At 37.1% G+C, this 18096-nt stretch overlaps 1 protein-coding gene across 2 annotated transcripts; it reads left to right on the forward strand.

Annotated features, from left to right (window-relative positions):
- Nucleotides 1-93: 93 nt before the first annotated feature.
- Nucleotides 94-16874, forward strand: matcap2 (microtubule associated tyrosine carboxypeptidase 2). Of its 2 annotated transcripts, XM_051871789.1 has the most exons (7): nucleotides 94-1029; nucleotides 3926-4593; nucleotides 9228-9371; nucleotides 12303-12435; nucleotides 14910-15215; nucleotides 15315-15412; nucleotides 15558-16874. In XM_051871789.1, exons 1-7 carry the CDS (start codon nucleotides 1002-1004, stop codon nucleotides 15750-15752), a joined length of 1572 nt encoding a protein of 523 aa, XP_051727749.1. In that variant the 5' UTR covers nucleotides 94-1001; the 3' UTR covers nucleotides 15753-16874. The 2 variants fall into 2 exon arrangements, with proteins under 2 accessions (XP_051727749.1, XP_051727750.1); XM_051871790.1 differs by lacking the exon at nucleotides 3926-4593.
- The last annotated feature ends 1222 nt before the right edge of the window (nucleotides 16875-18096 follow it).

The raw sequence follows: 18096 nt of genomic DNA on the forward strand, positions 1-18096 counted from the left end.
TCTAGACATTTTCTAATATTCAAATCAGTGTTTTGTGTTAAGAATTAACCCCCCTCCCCCCAAATAATGGAGCCTTTTATAGAAGTGGCTTGCAACCTTCAAATGTTCAATATCTCCACTAGATGGAGGTAAAATGCTGCCTGTTGTATTTTCTGTCTTTAAAGCATAATTTATATTTTAATAATTTAAAGCTTCTGGGGAGTATGGATGCGTGCATGCACAATAATTAATGAGGACTCTGGGTGGTCCAAGTGTCTAATTCTGTTCAGTGGTCTATAAATATCACAGATGTATATTGAAACCATATTTAATATAAGTACACAGAAGTGTTGTAGCCTCAAAAACATGAGATCAGAACTTACACCCAAAGTGTTAAATAGAAATTAATTAGAACATAAAACAAGGTCATAAGTTATATTTAAAAAAAAAAAAAAATTAATGACACATTTAAGAGATACTGTATGTGAAATTTCAACCAAACAATTAGTGAAGGTATTTTGTCTTCTGCATTAAGTATTTATAATTAAATTATTTGAAATTAAAATGATTTAATTAACTTAAAATGTATTTACAGCGTGGTCAGTACTGTGACTTGTATTATTAAATATACTATTTAATTAACTTTTTATTTAAAAGTATTCAATAAAATATGAATTCACAGATTATAAGCTACAATAAGACCGATCACTTTCACGATCACGACAGAAGCCTCTTCGAAACGGAACTGACGTTTTGGTGGCTGACGTTGACAACGCACCATGGCAACGCTATTATGCGCTCGCTTCAGTGTCCACACCGAAGCAGCTGTGATGGTGGAGATTGGGCGCGCTCAGATCTTACAAGCGGAGATTTGCAAACTATAGCATTACTCTGTGCTGGACGTATGTAAGATATTATCGCAGCATCACTGGATATTCGTCGTGTCGTTTAGTCTCTTCATTATTTTAAATAAAAACATTTACTTCACGGGTGAAAAGTTGAGGCTTCACAGCGCGAGCGAGATGATGCTTGAATCGATTGAAGTTACAGGTGAGTCTTTCAGTATATGCTAATGTTACAACACAATGTTTTTCAGTGAATTTCATAATGACCTACTGCTTTAGGGAACTGAAGTGCATATTTAATTAAAATGTGATTTTTAAGAATTAATTGCAGGGACACTTGTGTGAATAAAACTTCTAAAAATAATGAGACACCAGTAACTTAAAAAATAATTGCAAAAAAAAAAAAAAAAAAAAATGGTTCTGAGAAAAGGGTATTTGTCACTTTTTGTGTCTAATGCACTGACATTCAAACATGTTTAGTGTGTTCAAATGTGCTTTTCAATTTTACTTTTGCATGCTACATCAGCCAATGAAGCCCCAAAGATCTAAACATACACAGACAGTTGTATGTGCTTCTTGACTAGTTTGCCTCTCTAATGCTGAGGCGGTGGTCTTTCTACTTCAGTGCACCTGTCAGAGCTGTTCTCTATGATGAGGCGTGGGATCATTTTGCAGAGGCATGTGCCATTGAGTTGCCTGACGTAACTGAATGTATCCTTAGTCTATCCTCCTGAGATGATGGAGTAACAAACACTTTAAACAATTACATTTAAAGATTTAGGAGATACTTTTATCCAAAGCGACAAATGAAAGCCTGCAGGATCATTGAATGTAGGGAGGGCATGATTGTCCAGAAGTACCTGTCATGCTGAATGGGAAATGGTATTTGTTTTGAGTTCTAATAGGATTAGCCTGGTCCATGCAGTCAACTCACAGACTAGACAGTGAAAGAGCTGCTTACAACAAGCTTAATTTCACTATGCTGTTCAGATCTGTTTCTCGTCTTTTGTTAAAGTCAAGGGTATGTGGGCAAAGGAGATTTTGTTTCCAGGGAAATGGGGACGCAACACTGAACTGACAATGGCAGGACTGGTCTCAAATTTAAGAGTAGCTGTATTTCCTTTACTTGAAATTCCACCTGGTGCTCTCTGCTCTCCCCTCATAATATATTTCACAGTACAAGAGGCTGGGATACTGTGAATGTAGTAACAGCATTGCTAGGCACAGCCAAGATTCACAAAATAGTATTGTTGTAGTAGTACTCGAAAAAGACGAGTCAGCCCACACCACAGGAAGTCTACCATCCTCCTTACTTCACCATTGGTGGGACAGAATTAAAAACAGTTCATCACTTCAACTACTTGGGAAGCATCATTTCCATGGATGCCATGGTCGACAAAGAGATTGACAATAGGCTGACAAAGGCCAAGGCAGACTTTACAAAACATACTGGAAAAACAAGCACCTGAAGAGTACAAAGATCAGTGTGTGGTCTCTGAATCATCCTTAACATTGATTTTTTTGCGAATACCGAAATCTTGTGTACTACATACTACGGTGAACTTGCTACTGGTCATCGTGACAAAGGAGCACCAATGAAGAGGTTTAAAGACTCTTTGATGAAATCCCTTGGTACATGTTAAATTGACCACCACCAATGGTCTACGTGAGCCTCCGATCACGTAGCCCGGAGACATACCATTCACACGGTTGTCAACTGCTTTGAGTCATTCTTGAAGATATCGAAGCTTGAGGAAAAATCGTATCACTGCAGCACCAAACTTAAAACAGTCTTTCTCTTGTAGTCGCCGTGGCCGGATCTGCTTGTCTCTGCATTGGCCTCATCATACATAAAACACAGACAACCACCTTCCTAATTCTTCATTCGCAAAGTAAAGCCATATAGTACTCGAGACCAGGGGCCTCATTTATAAAATGTTGCATAGAAACCGTCCTACGTTTGATCTTATGGTCATTTCTCAAATGTGCAAAAGTGTGATTCAGAGAACGAAGGTACGCACAAAATTGTGAGTACGCCTCTCTTCCAGATATGAAATTTATAAATCGCAGCTGAATGGTTTCAAATCTCCACCTTGTAAATGGTGCCTAATTAATGTCATTAATATATAAAAGGGCACCGGTCAACCTCTAAACCTCTCTACTTGAGAATCACGAGCGGCAAAAATTACTTAGATTTCCAAATACCTGCAGTACTCTGACTCTACCACAAGGAAAAGTGCGTAAGTCTACTTAGACCCTGACGTGGCACTAAGCACTTTTCCACGTCAAAGACTGTTTTTATAAATTTGAACGTTTATGTGGATTTTAGCATACACACACTCTAAGTTCAAATCTGTGCATCAAGCGTTTGATAAACAAGGCCCCAGATTTTCATGCTCTTGGTCTTGTCATGGACACTGGAGCATTTGGACTTGGTCTTGACTCGTATGTGACCCTCTTCTGTTCTTTGACTTGACTCGGATGTGATCCTCTTCTGGTCTCGAACTTTACTCTGACATGACCCTCTTTTGGTTACGGACTTGACTTGAATGTAACCGTCTTCTTGTCTTGGTCTTGACATGGAAAATATAATTTGTGTCTCGATCTTGACTTAGACATGACCCTCTTGCGGTCTCAGCCTTGACTCAGACATGACCTTCTTCTGGTCTTAGACTCGACTCAGATGCAGCCCTCTTTTAGTTTCGGTCTTCATTTGGACACAACCCTCTTCTGGTCTCGGTCTTCATTTGGACACAACCTTCTTCTGGTCTCGGTCTTCATTTGGACACAACCCTCTTCTGGTCTCTGTCTTTACTCGGATGTGACCTCTTCTGGTCTCACTCTTGAGTCTGACTTACTCAAGTCTCTGTCTGGATTCGAATGAGCTGGTCTCAACTACAACATTGAAATATATTATAGCACATCCTTGAGTATATATTTGTATATGTATATTGTTTTTTTAATTGTTTCTAGAAAATAAAAATATCAAAGAAGCATGACCCACATATGTTCAAGCCATAGTCCTGTTATGCCTCATTGTCAAAGAGCCGCTACATTGAGTAGACTATTATAGTATTCCATCTTGTGATATTTCCTTCCAGAACTGCTCCATTGGCCAGGGCTGGAAACATCTAAGAGTTGTGTCCTGAGCCCCATGGAGAAGCCTGTGAGCCCCAGTCAGCTGCGTCTGGAGCGCATATCCTCTGGCGTTCTAAAAGACCTGTTTAACACGGCCACCAGCAGCTACAACACGTTGCTACAGAAAGAGTCAGATGCTCAGGAGAGCCCTAAAGACTCCTCCTACAAGTGCCCCAAAAGAGTCTCCACAGCAACGCATCGTGACAGACCCCTGCCGACCCTTGCGCCTCTCACAATGAGTGGGCTGGCTTTTGGTTGCAGAGACACCAGGCACGCTCAGTCTGTGTTCTCTTGTTTCTCCACCAACAGTTCCAAGCAAACAAACAGCATCACTGTGCTGGGCAGTGCCATCCGTCTGTCCCCCTGTCCCATCTCCAGGCCCAAAAACAGCTGCCCGGTTGGCACAAAACTCCCGCAGCTTTCCAAAGTGCTCCCTTCTGCACGTGATGGAGAGAACTCAATCAAGAAGCTGTGCATCCTCACTGCCATAAAGCCATCCAACGTGGAGAAAGAGAAGGCCAGGTTTTTCAAATTAGACTTTAAATACAACCCTCAGTTTGAGTACAGCAATCCTCTGCCTCCACAAGTACTAGCAAAGCACAGCAATGCTTCAGACCGCTTCCTCACACAGGTAAGTGCCCATACTCTCATAAATATCATATTAAGAACTTATTTAAAGACATTTTTGTGTTTTGTGTACTGTATCCATCATAATCTAGTCACAAACATACACACAATTTCGTGTGAGGACGAATGATTTCCCCATGCAGATTCCACATATCAGGTTCAAGTCGGTCACACAAATTTGCCACGCTGACCCACAGAATGGACTTTTTTTTGTCTACAAATTTTGGTTAATTTTCACTAATGTGACTGCACCTTTATATACACAAATGCTTGTCCAATGCTTTGAAAGTGCACAGTCCAGTTGTACATACTTAACACGTGTTAACTCCTGCATTCGTGTGGCGATAACAAACCCCAGTACTCAATAGTGGTCAATAGCATTTCCTTTAAATGTTTTCCTTCTGTGTTGACTAGCCAGAATGCAAATGTGTCATGTGAAAATCGTGTGAGATCATGCTAACTAGAAGTGATTACATTCATGAACTTGCATAGATTATGTTTTGGGCCCTATACTAGTATGCACTAAAAGTATAAACTTCACTAGCATGCTGTTATTGGGACATATTACTTGTTGCATTTTCAACTTTTGCACACACGTTTGCATTTGCATGGAAGCGTTAACATTTAGCTAATTTCATTACCCTAAAATTCATAATCACTTGACTAAGATTCGTACATTTATTCCACTTTTTACAACTGATAAAGTCAATGGAGAACCATCCCAACCACATAATCTTCCATTGTGCAAGTGTTTGTGGGTAATAATAGATGGAGAATTATGCACTGTTGCATACTTCAAAAACTAGCCAAATAATAATCTGGACAATGTTAAGACCCCAATATACTCAGGGCGAAGTTGTTTTTTGTTCTTTGTTTAGAGGTAATAAGAAATTTGAAGTACCTGTTTGCATGAACTGCAGCTTGGCACTCCAATTAAGTCAAATCAAGTTTATTTAGCATTTTATACAATGTATTGCTTTATAGCAAGCAGCATTACAGTATTAAAGGATTAGTTCACTTCAGGATTAAAATTTCCTGATAATTTACTCACCCCTATGTCATGCAAGATGTTTATGTCTTTCGTTCTTCAGTCGAAAGGTAATTAAGGTTTTTGAGGAAAACATTCTTGGATTTTTCTACATATAGTGGACTTCACTGGGGTTCAATGGGTTGAAGGTCTAATTTGCAGTTTCAGCGTGGTTTCAAAGGGCTCTACACCATCCCTGCCACTGAATAAGGGTCTTGTCTAGTGAAACGATTGATCATTTTCCTAAAAAAAAAATAAAATAAATGTATCTACTTTTTAACCACAAATGCTCATCTTGCACTGCTCTGCGATGTGCCACTCATTACGTAATCACGTTGGAAAGGTCACGCGTGACGTAGGCGGAAGTGCCATCCGACATCGTTGTTTTATCTTTTTTTTTTTTTGTAAAGGGGGTTTAGCTTAGTCTTAGCACGATCGCTTTGTAGACACTGGATCGGTACTTTCGCCTATGTCTTGCGTGACCTTTCCAAAGTGATTATGTAATGCGTGGCGCATCGCAGAGCTAGTGCAAGATGAGCATTTGTGGTTAAAAAGTAGATACATTTTAGAAAATGGCCGATCTTTTTGCTAGACAAGACCCTTATTCCTCGGCAGGGATGGTGTAGAGCCCTTTGTAGCTGCGTTGAAACTGCAATTTGGACCTTCAACCCGTTGAACCCCAGTGAAGTCCACTATATGGAGAAAAATCCTGGAATGTTTTCCTCAAAAACCTTAATTTCTTTTCGACTGAAGAAAGAAAGACATAAACATCTTGGATGACATGGGGGTGAGTAAATTATCAGGATTCTGAAGTGAACTAATCCTTTAAATATGAAAAAACATTGTCAGTGTCGCTTTCAATGAGAATTACAACTTTAATGACAATGAGAATACCTCAGAGCACACCTACCTATTACGTAATCACCACTGACCAGTGGTAGTTCAAAGGCATTTATCAGCCAGAGCTAAATTTTCTGGAAATTTCGAACTCCTGAAAGAAACTCTAAATGTACTTTGTTTTGGCCTTATTTTATATGTCAAATGGCTTTATTGTCATTTATTGCTCGCTTTGCTTTAAGAAGTATTTGGGAGAGAATTAGTAGATGTACATAAGTACTCTGCCATGTTTGTCTGAGATCTCTGAGCTGACCTGGCCTGAACTTGGTTAAAGTGCTGTAGTGTGCCAAAAGTCACAGCAAATCTGCTATCAAGGTCTTTATTTCATTCTCTCCCACGTTCTGCCGCATTTAGCACTTGCGTTTATTTCTCGTCATCCTTTTATGCTGATCTCTACTGTAAGGCTTTGTTCTAGTTACTCTCAGTCACATCCTGCAAGGTCGCCATCTTTTAAATGAAATGAAATTGAATTACTCCTGAAAAGAAACTTTCTGACTCTGTAGTTCTGTACTATAAACCTGGATTAAGTTAGAAACAGGTGCATTACCTTTATAGCTGCGTATGAGACTGAGATCCAGCAGCTTAAAGCAATGTGCTACATGTGTATGTGTTGCCAACAACACAATCAGTCTAATAAACCTCTTTAAAGGATAAAGAGTTAATTATTTCAATTAAATACAGTTTCCCGCTAGCTATTACAGCACAACACTGGGAGTGGAGTTTGGAAAGAGGTTACAGAGCACTTTTTAAAGGGCGTCAAAGATCCCACAATAGTTTTCCAGGCTCAACTGGCTGCCAAATCCAATAACAACAACATAGCAAGTTATATTTTACCAACAGGTTATAGATAATGTTTAAAAGAAAGTATAGTGGCTGTATTAGACTTTTGTGTGCTGGAGCAGAGGATGAATGGAGTCATTTCAGACCATTATATTGATTATCTCAGAGTGCTGAGTTCACTGTGGATCACCCTCAGGCATATCCTGACGGATCACAAATCAGTTCTCATAAATCCACACACAGCCCCAGAGCCCCAACTGTGGCCTAGTTATTTACTGAGGTCTATACATTTATGACATAACAACTGAGCACTGTATTGAGTCATGCTTGCTTGTCTTATTTCATTTATGCAGCCAGTGTTTCATCCCAAAGCACAAACAACAAACACAAAGAATCCCAAATATTAGTCCAACAATAATTCTAAAAGCTAAAAATTAGCCCCCCCCCCCCCAAAGATATTTCCGGTACTTCTGCTGCAATTATGACAAATCTGTCAAACTAAAATGGTTAAAATGGTTGATTTATTATATTAAATGAATTCTTATGTGATTCCAGAAGTTATGTTCTGTATCCCAGAACTGTGTGTTTTTCTTTGAAAACAATAGTTATTGAGGGTAAATAAAAAGGGATATTATTTTATGTTATTATATTTTTAGTATTTTAATTTAGATTAAAGTTATATTTAAAATTCATTAAAGGATTAGTCCACTTTTTGAATTAAAATTTCCTGACAATTTACTCACCCCCATGTCATCTAAGATGTCCATGTCCTTCTTTCTTCAGTCGAAAAGAACTGAAGGTTTTTGAGGAAAACATTCCAGGATTTTTCTCCATATAGTGGACTTCAACGGTCTCCAAACGGTTGAAGGTCAAAATTATAGTTTCAGTGCAGCTTCAAAGGGCTTTAAACGATACCAGACGAGGAATAAGGGTCTTATCTAGAGAAACGATCGGTCATTTTCTAAAAATTTTTAAAATGTATGTGCTTTATATAAACAAATGATCGCCTTCAAGTGGTTTCGCCAAAACCGCACTTCCGTATTTTTCAAAAAGCTTACGCTGTATGTCCTACGCCTTCCCTGTTCTACTCACGGAAAAAACGGAACTGGCGCCGTGTTCGTTCCGTAAGTTGAATAGGGAAGGTGTAGGACTTTCAGCGTAAGCTTTTTGAAGAATACGGAAGTGCGGTTTTGGCGAAACCACTTGAAGGCGATCATTTGTTTATATAAAGCACATACATTTACATTTTGTTTAGAAAACGACTGATCGTTTTGTTAGATAAGACCCTTATTCCTCGTCTGGTATCGTTTAAAGCCCTTTGAAGCTGCACTGAAACTGTAATTTTTACCTTCAACCGTTTGGAGACCATTGAAGTCCACTATATGGAGAAAAATCCTGGAATGTTTTCCTCAAAAACCTTCATTTCTTTCCGACTGAAGAAAGAAATACATAAATATCTTGGATGACATGGGGGTGAGTAAATTATCATTAAATTTTAATTGAACTAATCCTAAGTGACTAAGTGAACTAATCCTTTAATTTAAATACTTTTAAGGCATCTTACGGCCCCTTGTAAGTTTGCTAAGGCCCCCTAGTGGGCCCCGACCCCCTGCTACCTTTCTAAAGGCAACATTTTATCCTGTCATATGCATTAATAATTATGCATTAATTAGTAATATAGCTATACATTAAAGATATTAACGCTTTTTCCAACATAATAATTTGAAGTTTTATAAAGTAAATAATTTACATTAGAATCACTTCTCAAATTGACAAATGGGTACCTGTTTTTCAACAGAATGACCTCTGGCATAGACAGGGAACCATTTAAACCATCAACAATGAGCCCTTGCTTTGCTGAATTTATTTTTGTTCTAAAATGTTCTATAAGTTGTCTCCTATTGCCTACCACTGAGTGCTTGCTGATGTCTTAGGCTGTGAGGATCATGGAGTTGGCCCTACAGAAGTACGGCTCCTATGAGAAGTTTGAGCAGGCCACAGGAGGAAACCTCCTCACCAAGAGCCGCATCTGGTACCACGTCAAAAAATACATGGAGAAGGAAGGATGCATAGGAGAGGTGAGAGAGTCAGATAATTAGAAATAAATGTTTAGATGGATATTCAAAGTTTTTTAACTGCCCTTTTAAAGGGTTAGTTCACCAAAAATGAAATTTCTGTCAATAAGTACTCACCCTCATAACGTTCCACACCTGTAAGACCTTCGTTCATCATCAGAACACAAATTAAGATATTTTTCTGAGAGGATTTTTTTATCCTCAATAGAAAGCAACAAAATTACCACATTCAAGGTCCAGAAAAGTAGTAAAAACATCATTAAAATAGTCAACATGACTGCAGTGGTTCTACCTTAATGTTATGAAGCAACGAGAATACTTTTTGTGCGCTAAAACAAAACAAAAATAATGACTTTATTCAACAAATTCATCTCTCCCCTGTCATTCTCTTACACTATTTCTGTTGCAGCACTTCCAGGTTCTACGTCAGAACGCTTGCTCAGTATTGGCCGACGCCTAACATGAGCAGCACGATGCTGACGCAGGAGCCGGCCAGTGTTGGGTCTAACGCGTTACTGTAATTAAATTTCTTATCCACTGAAAAAGTAAAGTAAGGGATTACTGTTCATTTTTAGGTAATTTAATTACAGTTACTTATAATGTACTTGCGTTACATACTGTAAATTAGTTCAACAGTTCTGTTTAAATCAATATTGAATTTAAAATCTAAATTTGTCGTCTAAAGGTAAAAGTGAACGCTGCCTCTTTAAAATCGTTAGCTGTATTGCAGTTGAGCGCACCAGTTGGCTGTGTAGTCGCTGTCTGAATATGTCGGCAGAAACGAGTGGCTGTTTTGCAGAATGGAAATATTCCAATTACTTCACTTTTTTGACACAGGTAGGCAAGAACATTACGGTAAAATGTAAGCTATGTCCTAGGGAGAAAAAACTACTCGCGCGCTCTCTGAGAGACGGTCTTCAGTCAGTGCGCTCTCAACCAAAGCGCACACACATATCCGCCTCTCACGAGTGTCAGATTTTCGTGGTTTATTACACATAAACGTTCAAATACACACACAGTTATGTCAAAATGCTCGTCTTGGTGTATAGTCGCGTTGGTTATGTCAATGTGAACAGCATGTGTAACAGCATATCGTCTCCGTCCATTAGGTCTTAGTGACAGCAGCCTTTAAAACATGCTACTGTCTAGTGCTGGCTGTCTGTAACTGTATGTGATAATTAAACAACAAAAGAAAAACTTTAATAAGGATTAATCTAAATTTATACAGTTATGACTATGCAGAGTTATTTTATATTTGATTATTCAATTTCTGTGGTATTTATACTTACTACTATTAGACCTACCTGAAAAAAATATATTGCATTGTTTTATTTGTATTTTTATATATTTTTACCGTGGTATCGAGTATTGTGCACTTTTGGTGGTATCGCTACAGACTACTAGATTTTTGGAATAGTGACATCCCTATTTGTTACTAAAAAATGTAAGTATTATAAAGTAAATAAAAGTATTATAGTATGTTTTAATAAAGTTAAAATGATTTAAAAAGCTATAAAAGGCTAAACTATTCCATGTTGGATTTTTATATTATTAAAAGAGTTTCCTTTCTATTGTCTATCTGGTCAAGGTTTATAGGGATTTTAAAAAGTAATTAGTAATGAGTTACTTATTGAGTAATTAAATTACTTTTCAGACATAATTAGAAAAGTATTTTAAATACAACATTGATGATGTAATTAGTAATTAATTACTTTTTTGACGTAACTTACCCAACACCGGAGCTGGCCAATAATGAGTCTGACGTTCTGACGTAGAACCTGGAAGAGCTGCAACAAAAATAGCATAATTCAAGGTCCTTTCTGGACCTTGAATGGCGGTAATTACTTTGCTTTCTATGGGAGATAAAAAAAAAAAAACATTGGATTTCATCAAAAATATCTTAATTTTGTTCCGAAGATGAACAAAGGTCTTACGGGTTTGGAACGGCATGAGGGTGAGTAATTAATGACAGAAATTTCATTTTTGTGTGAACTAACCCTTAAATTTAAGCCAAAGAGAAAGATACAAAACAATGTACAGTGACGTTCAAAAGCTGGGGTCAGTATGATTTTTTTTATGATTGTGAAATAAGTTCTTATGTTCACCATTGATCAAAATACAGTAAAAACAGTAATATTGTCAGATATTATTACAATTTAAAATAACTCTTTTCTATTTTACATGATTTCACACAATCCTTCAGAAATCATTCTAAAGGCGGGTGCACACTGTGCGATTTTGGCCACGATTTGATCGTCTGAGACAAATTTTGAGAATCCTAAAAGATTCCTATAATCCTAGGCAAAAATCTGTAGTCTTTGATCGCTAGTTTGACATGTTCACCAACAGCCGATTAATGACCGTTGTGATCAAATTTTACCTCCAACAAAATTCTGCCATTGTCAGAAGATTTGGCGCACAGTCCTTCAGTGTGACTTCTCCTACGACAAACGTCAAATTGTCTTCGTTTTTCAAGATAAGCCATGATCAAAATTAACGCTAGAGATTCTTTGTTAGCCACCATTTCAGTCCCGCGTGTAAAGCAGCTCACTGTCACCGAATGTGTGTGGGTTGATAATGTACAACTCCAGACAAGTTTTCAAGCGCGCGTCCGTTTTTAACGTGTCTTGACTGTCGTACAGTCTGACAAGCAACAATTGTAAAGGACTAATATAAATCGCAGTGTGCACCCAGCTTAATGTGCTGATTTGCTGCTCAAAAAAGTTGAAAACATTACTATTATATTTTTGTGGATTTTTTTTTTTAAGATTCTTTGATGAATAAAAAAGTTCAAAAGAACAGCATTTATTTGAAAGAATCTTTTGTAACATTATAAATGTCATTACTGTCACTTTTGGATCAGTTTTCCTTGCTAAATAATTTTTTTTTTTCGAGAGCATTATTAAGTTTAAATCTAGAAATTTCTCTCTGTAGATCGTGGTTCATCTTACTGATGACCTCCTGTCCAGAGCGTCTATGACTGTGGTGAACAGCAGACCTACACTGACCATTAACATCTCTACTGCTAGAGAGCAGTGGCTGGAGGGGATGCTGAGGCATGAAATCGGTGTGTGTTTGTCTGAATGAGCATCTGATAGTCAGTTGAGGCTCATATTAAATAACTGAATAGAATAGTGAGACCCATTCAAGACTTTCATGGTCCACCAGCTCCACTCACTTGTGTTCTGTACTTTGGATCGGGTCTCGGTCACCTCATGAAAATCAGCCACCCGTGTCGGCAACAGCTTGTGTTCCTGCTGTCAGGGACTATTACACCCAGAGCGTATCAGAGCTCATTGTCAGGACCACAGTAATTACACTCCCACGCTGTGTGTTCTCTGTCTCCTTCACTTTCTCTGCACAAAATTCAGGGTTGGCTGCTGGAGACATGGCCTAGGGGTTAGCACTGTTTATAATGTTTTTGTAAAGAAATTTTCAATTAGTCACAAAAGAGTACCTTTTGTAAAAGTGTGCATAATTGTGCACTTGTAGTGTACCTAAAATTTTAAAAGTATACATTTAAAAAACTGTACTTGCAGATAATATAATATTGGTAAAATAAAAGATAGTTCACCCAAAAATAAAAATTCTGTCATCGTTTACTTACCCTCATGTTGTTCCAAACCTGTATGAATTTCTTTGTTCTGATGAACACAAAAGAAGATATTTTGAAGAATATGGGTAATTAAACATTTGATGGATCCTATTGACTTCCATAGTATGAAAACAAAATGATATGGAAGTCAATGGGGTCCATCAGCTGTTTGGTTACCAACATTCTTCAAAATATCTTCTTTTGTGTGATTAATAAATATTTATAGTTAATAGATTTTAAATGTACTAAACTGCAACTTCATCATTAAAATGTCATTACTAATATTTCATTTAAATACATGACAGAGAACTTTCAATAGAAATGACATTATAGCATATTTCAGTTTTACTATAAATGCTTGCCAGTACATTCGGCAAGCATTACTCTTAATTACATGTTAATAGCAATTATTATAGTTATTATTATAGTACACGCAATAAGCTGGACTTTTTAGAACTATTTGTTTTTTGACCCACTAAAATAGGAATAGGAATTGTAATTTCATAATTACTTCTGTTGTCTTTGAAATATGGTTAAAGTGTACTGCTGAATGTAATAATATACATCAAATGTAATAATAATCAAAATGTTGAATAACACACTAAAATAGTAAAGTACTAGCGAGCACTCAATAGTAAACATACTGTTTAGTACGTTAGTCAACACATCCAAATAAGTGTACTTCTTTAAAGCATGACAAAAGATTTTTAAAACGTATTTTTAGTATTAGTAAAAGTAGTAATTTAAAGTAATACTTTTAATTTGACAATATTACAAAGTGTACATAAGCGTGTTAAGAAACAGTCATGAAAATGTTCGCTCTTTAAGTACCCTTAAGTGGACATTTACTTCATTAATATTATCTGCAAGTATACTTTGTTAAAAATATACTTTTAAGAGTTGAAGTACATTACAAGTGCACTTGTAATACAATTGACCCTTCGCCGGGAGTTTGATTGACAGGCTATCTAACCAATCATAACGCCGAATCCGCCATTTTGTCCAACAAAGCAGTCAGGGGAGTTAGTAGATTAACGTTGGTGGACTTGAACTTGAAAAATGATGTGTACTGACGTCTTTCTGTGGTTGAAATGTGGTTCATTCATGTTTATTTGATGATATAAATTAACTAATAGGAAGAGATGATCAGTTCATGAGCCGCTACAGCGATCTGTCACGACACATTAAAGAGCCACAAAACGGTATTTATTGTTTAAATTTCTTTAAAAATTACAAAATTTGAGACTTTGTTTCATATCAAAAGTAACCTGCTTTGTCTTATCTGTCGACACGTTGTCAGTGTCCTCTGCTCCGCGATGTATTTTTCACTGCGTGAGAACATGATAGGTGCATCCCAATTCGCGTACTTATGCACTATTCTATGACGTTTTTAAGTAAAATTGTGCGAGTAGTGCGTTCACACAGAAAATTCCAAAAAGAAAAAGTGCACTTTAAATACCCGGATGATGCACTAAATTAAAGGAAAAAACGAAGTGTGGAATGTTGGACACTTCATGCACTCAACTGTTGCAGCTTTAATTATGTTGCTGAGGGGGAGGGGGGATCAGACTCTGACGTTTAATGACAAAATAAGCGTATAAAATTCATACACTACATGGATGAGTACATAGTGCATAAGTACATAGTGTATAAGTGCATAGTGTATAGTGCGTCATTTGGGACGCAACTGATGTGTGGCGTGAGAGCGGCATGGCTTGTCGGACATAGCAACAGTAACTATAGGAGGCGGGTCTTTGCGAACGGTCAATTAAGCCCACTTCTTTTACACAAGGGTAGACCGTAATGAGCTTAATCTAGGATCTTAGTAACTACTAATAATGAATAGTTGTTATAAAACTGTTAATTTTGATCTTTAATTTTGATAAAGTTACAGATTGCTCTGATATTTTATTGGTAAAGTAAACCTCTCTATATCTTTGGCTCAGGTACGCACTACTTCCGCGGCATCAACAACAGTCACCAGCCGTGGAGCAGCGGCGGGGGCAGAAAGAAACATGGTCTGAGGCCCATCAATCCCACTGAGGAAGGTCTGGCAAGTATCCACAGCGTGCTCTTCCGCAAGGACCCCACCCTGTGGCGCGCCGCCCTGCTCTACTACACCGTCTACAAGGCAAGCCGCATGTCCTTCTCACAGCTGTTTCACAACCTGGGCCGATTCGTCCACGACCCCAACACACGATGGGACTACTGCGTCAGAGCCAAACGAGGACAGACGGACACGGCACTTCCAGGTACCTCATCCTGATTCTTAGAAATATGGACGTAATGATGTCTCAAAGAACTATCCTCGTGTTTATACATGTAAATAATAAAATATGTTTGCTATTAAGGTTGTTTCAGTAAGGACCAAGTTTATCTAGATGGCATCCTGAAGATCCTCAGACACAGAGACAAGATTGACTTCCAGCTGCTAATGGCTCTGGGAAAGGTTAGATTGAAGTCAACATTTAAAATTAACCTTTAATGATTCAGATAAACACAGTGTTACGCCCAAAATACACTCTATTTCAGAATGCATAAAATCGACAGACTTTTGTGTGTGTGTGTGCATGTGCGTGTGTGTGGTTGTGCAGGTGTCCTATGAGGATGTGGAGCGTCTGAAGGGTCTGGCTCTGATGGAGCATGTGCGGATTCCTCACTTCCTGCAGGACCAAGCGCGCTACACAGAGCAGCTTCATAAAATCATGGAGGTCAACCAGTTAACCGATGAAGAGCTGTGCACGCTTATTCCTGAACATGTGACCTTTGATGGAAGGTTGTGTTGTTAGATAGATAGATGTGAATCTCATGAAACCGGTCCAGGTCATATTCCACTTAAAAAACTAAAGATAGGAAGACAAAAGTAAATATTTTTGTATTTTTAAATTGTTTTCATGGCCCTTTCCGACCTCCAGTTCTTGTAATTCTCATACCCCATTTAGCATAAATGTAAAAATCTCATTCTGATTACTGTAATGTAAAGATTAATTATATTAAATTAATTAGAATTACCATTAACAATATTACAAAATGTAAAAAAAAAATATATATATATATATATATATAATGTTTCAGTTAAAAAAAAAATATGAATAGTAGACTTAACTTTCTCTCTAAATGCAAAATGAATTTTTTTTTTTACTAATTTCGATTTTAGGGCATCATGTGACCCTGACATGTTTTCATGAGTTTCAGCCTGAGGAGGATTGGAAAATAAAGATATCAGTTTATGTAAGGGCCTATGAAGCTTTATTTGCTTTTCTCTGGTAAATGTTAAACTTTTTTAAGGAGTGCAGAGCATTAAGTGTGTTCTCCTTTGAGTGGATATTGTAAAGAGAGGCCAAATTACATCATTTAAAAAATGCCAATTATGTTTATATGAACTACAAGTTCTCTAAGCTGTTTATTTCCTTTTTTTTTTTTATTTATTTGTATGAGATATAAACTCCTTGTGTGATATAAATGTTTACATCTTTGTGATGGCATGTATTTAACAATATAACTTTTAAATGAAATGTTAACAATATAATATCAATTTTAAACATTTGATGATTACAAATCTGGGTGCCAAGATGTTAACCTTAGTTTAAAAGTGTCCTTTATGGAAGTAGGCAATCCTATGTGTCCTAAATGTCACATACTAAATATAAAGTATATAAATAATTTCTCACTAGCACAGCTGCTCTACCTTGACTCTATTGTTGATGTGTACGACCTTCGACCTCGCTCTTTTCCTGCCATTTTCCCATAGATCAAAAAGCACTTTTTACAGTTGCCTATAAAACACTTTATGGCCAATGACAATTTCCTCTCAATATGATCTTACTATATTTAAATGAATAAAATAAATGTACTCCTTGCATTCAGAATGTTCATTTTTAAGCATGTTAAAGATCATTTTTCTTTTTTTACTTTGTGTCTTCCTGATTGTCCATGATCATTTTTTACTTATGAATCATCTGTTTAATGTGACATCATACTGCATTTGACCACAGGACACTGGATCTTTAATTACAGGATGTAATATTGCCAAAGAATGGCACTGTTTACAAGTGAGCAATGATCAATCTACATTCCCACAATGCCCTCTCAAACACACTGTAAGTGATCTTTTGGCAAACTCTTTCCACAGGTGTCTGTTCTCGCATGTCTTTGTAAGCAGATCCTGCTGTCGCTCACCTGCTGATTGACACCTACAAGGACAGACAAAGGGTTTCGGTTTTCAGCTGTGCTTCACGACCGACACACACGTGTCAAGGCTCATTAATCTCTATGAAGTTTTAGCTTTCACACTTCCTGCAATCTGGGGGATTAAACTGGGATTGTGGGTAATCATGTGGACATTCACGATGCTAATGACATGAACATATAAACATCATTATAAGAACATTAACACCATTATAAATGTTAAAATTGAATATATTTTTCCTGGTATTTAAAAGAACTTGTTGATGGTGTGTGTGGAAATCTGAGGCTTATATTTATCTGCCACTCCTGTTGTGCATGCAGCTGGGTTATCCTCATAATCACATAATAATAAGACTATAAAATCTGTCCTTGTTATATCAGCACTAATTAATATTGTATTAACATGCAAATCACAAGCACTCAACTTGAATGGAGGATGAGTACTAATTAAAAAATAATTGATAATCTATGTATTAATTTAAAATAAAAATATAAAATAAAATTAAGCATTTTACAAATTAAATTTAAAGTTAAAGTTATTTAATTAATGTTTAAAATGTTATAATATTACAATACTACACTAATAAATCACATTTTCTTTTGACAGCTGCTTTTTTTTAAAAAAAAATTTCCATTTGCCATTCAGTTATGAAATGCAAGTTTAGGCAGTAAAGGTAAAGTGTAAATGTGGCCACTAGAGGACACCAGTGTCACTGCCCTGCAAGAAACAAAAGTCCAGAAATTCATGTTTTAAAGGTTTTTATGGCCATAAAAACATTTATCCTTTAAAATGCTTTTCCAAGCCTTTAATGCAGCCATTTTGAATTTGGAGCTTCTGCCCTTAGTCTGGTCTTCAGCTGGTGAAATACATGTTCAGTAGGATTTAACGGCCCACTAAAGAGCGTTGGAACGCGCAGCATTATTCAATGTGTTGACGTAATTTCA

The sequence above is a fragment of the Ctenopharyngodon idella genome, chromosome 19 (genome assembly GCF_019924925.1).
Source record: "Ctenopharyngodon idella isolate HZGC_01 chromosome 19, HZGC01, whole genome shotgun sequence".
Lineage (NCBI taxonomy): Eukaryota > Metazoa > Chordata > Actinopteri > Cypriniformes > Xenocyprididae > Ctenopharyngodon > Ctenopharyngodon idella.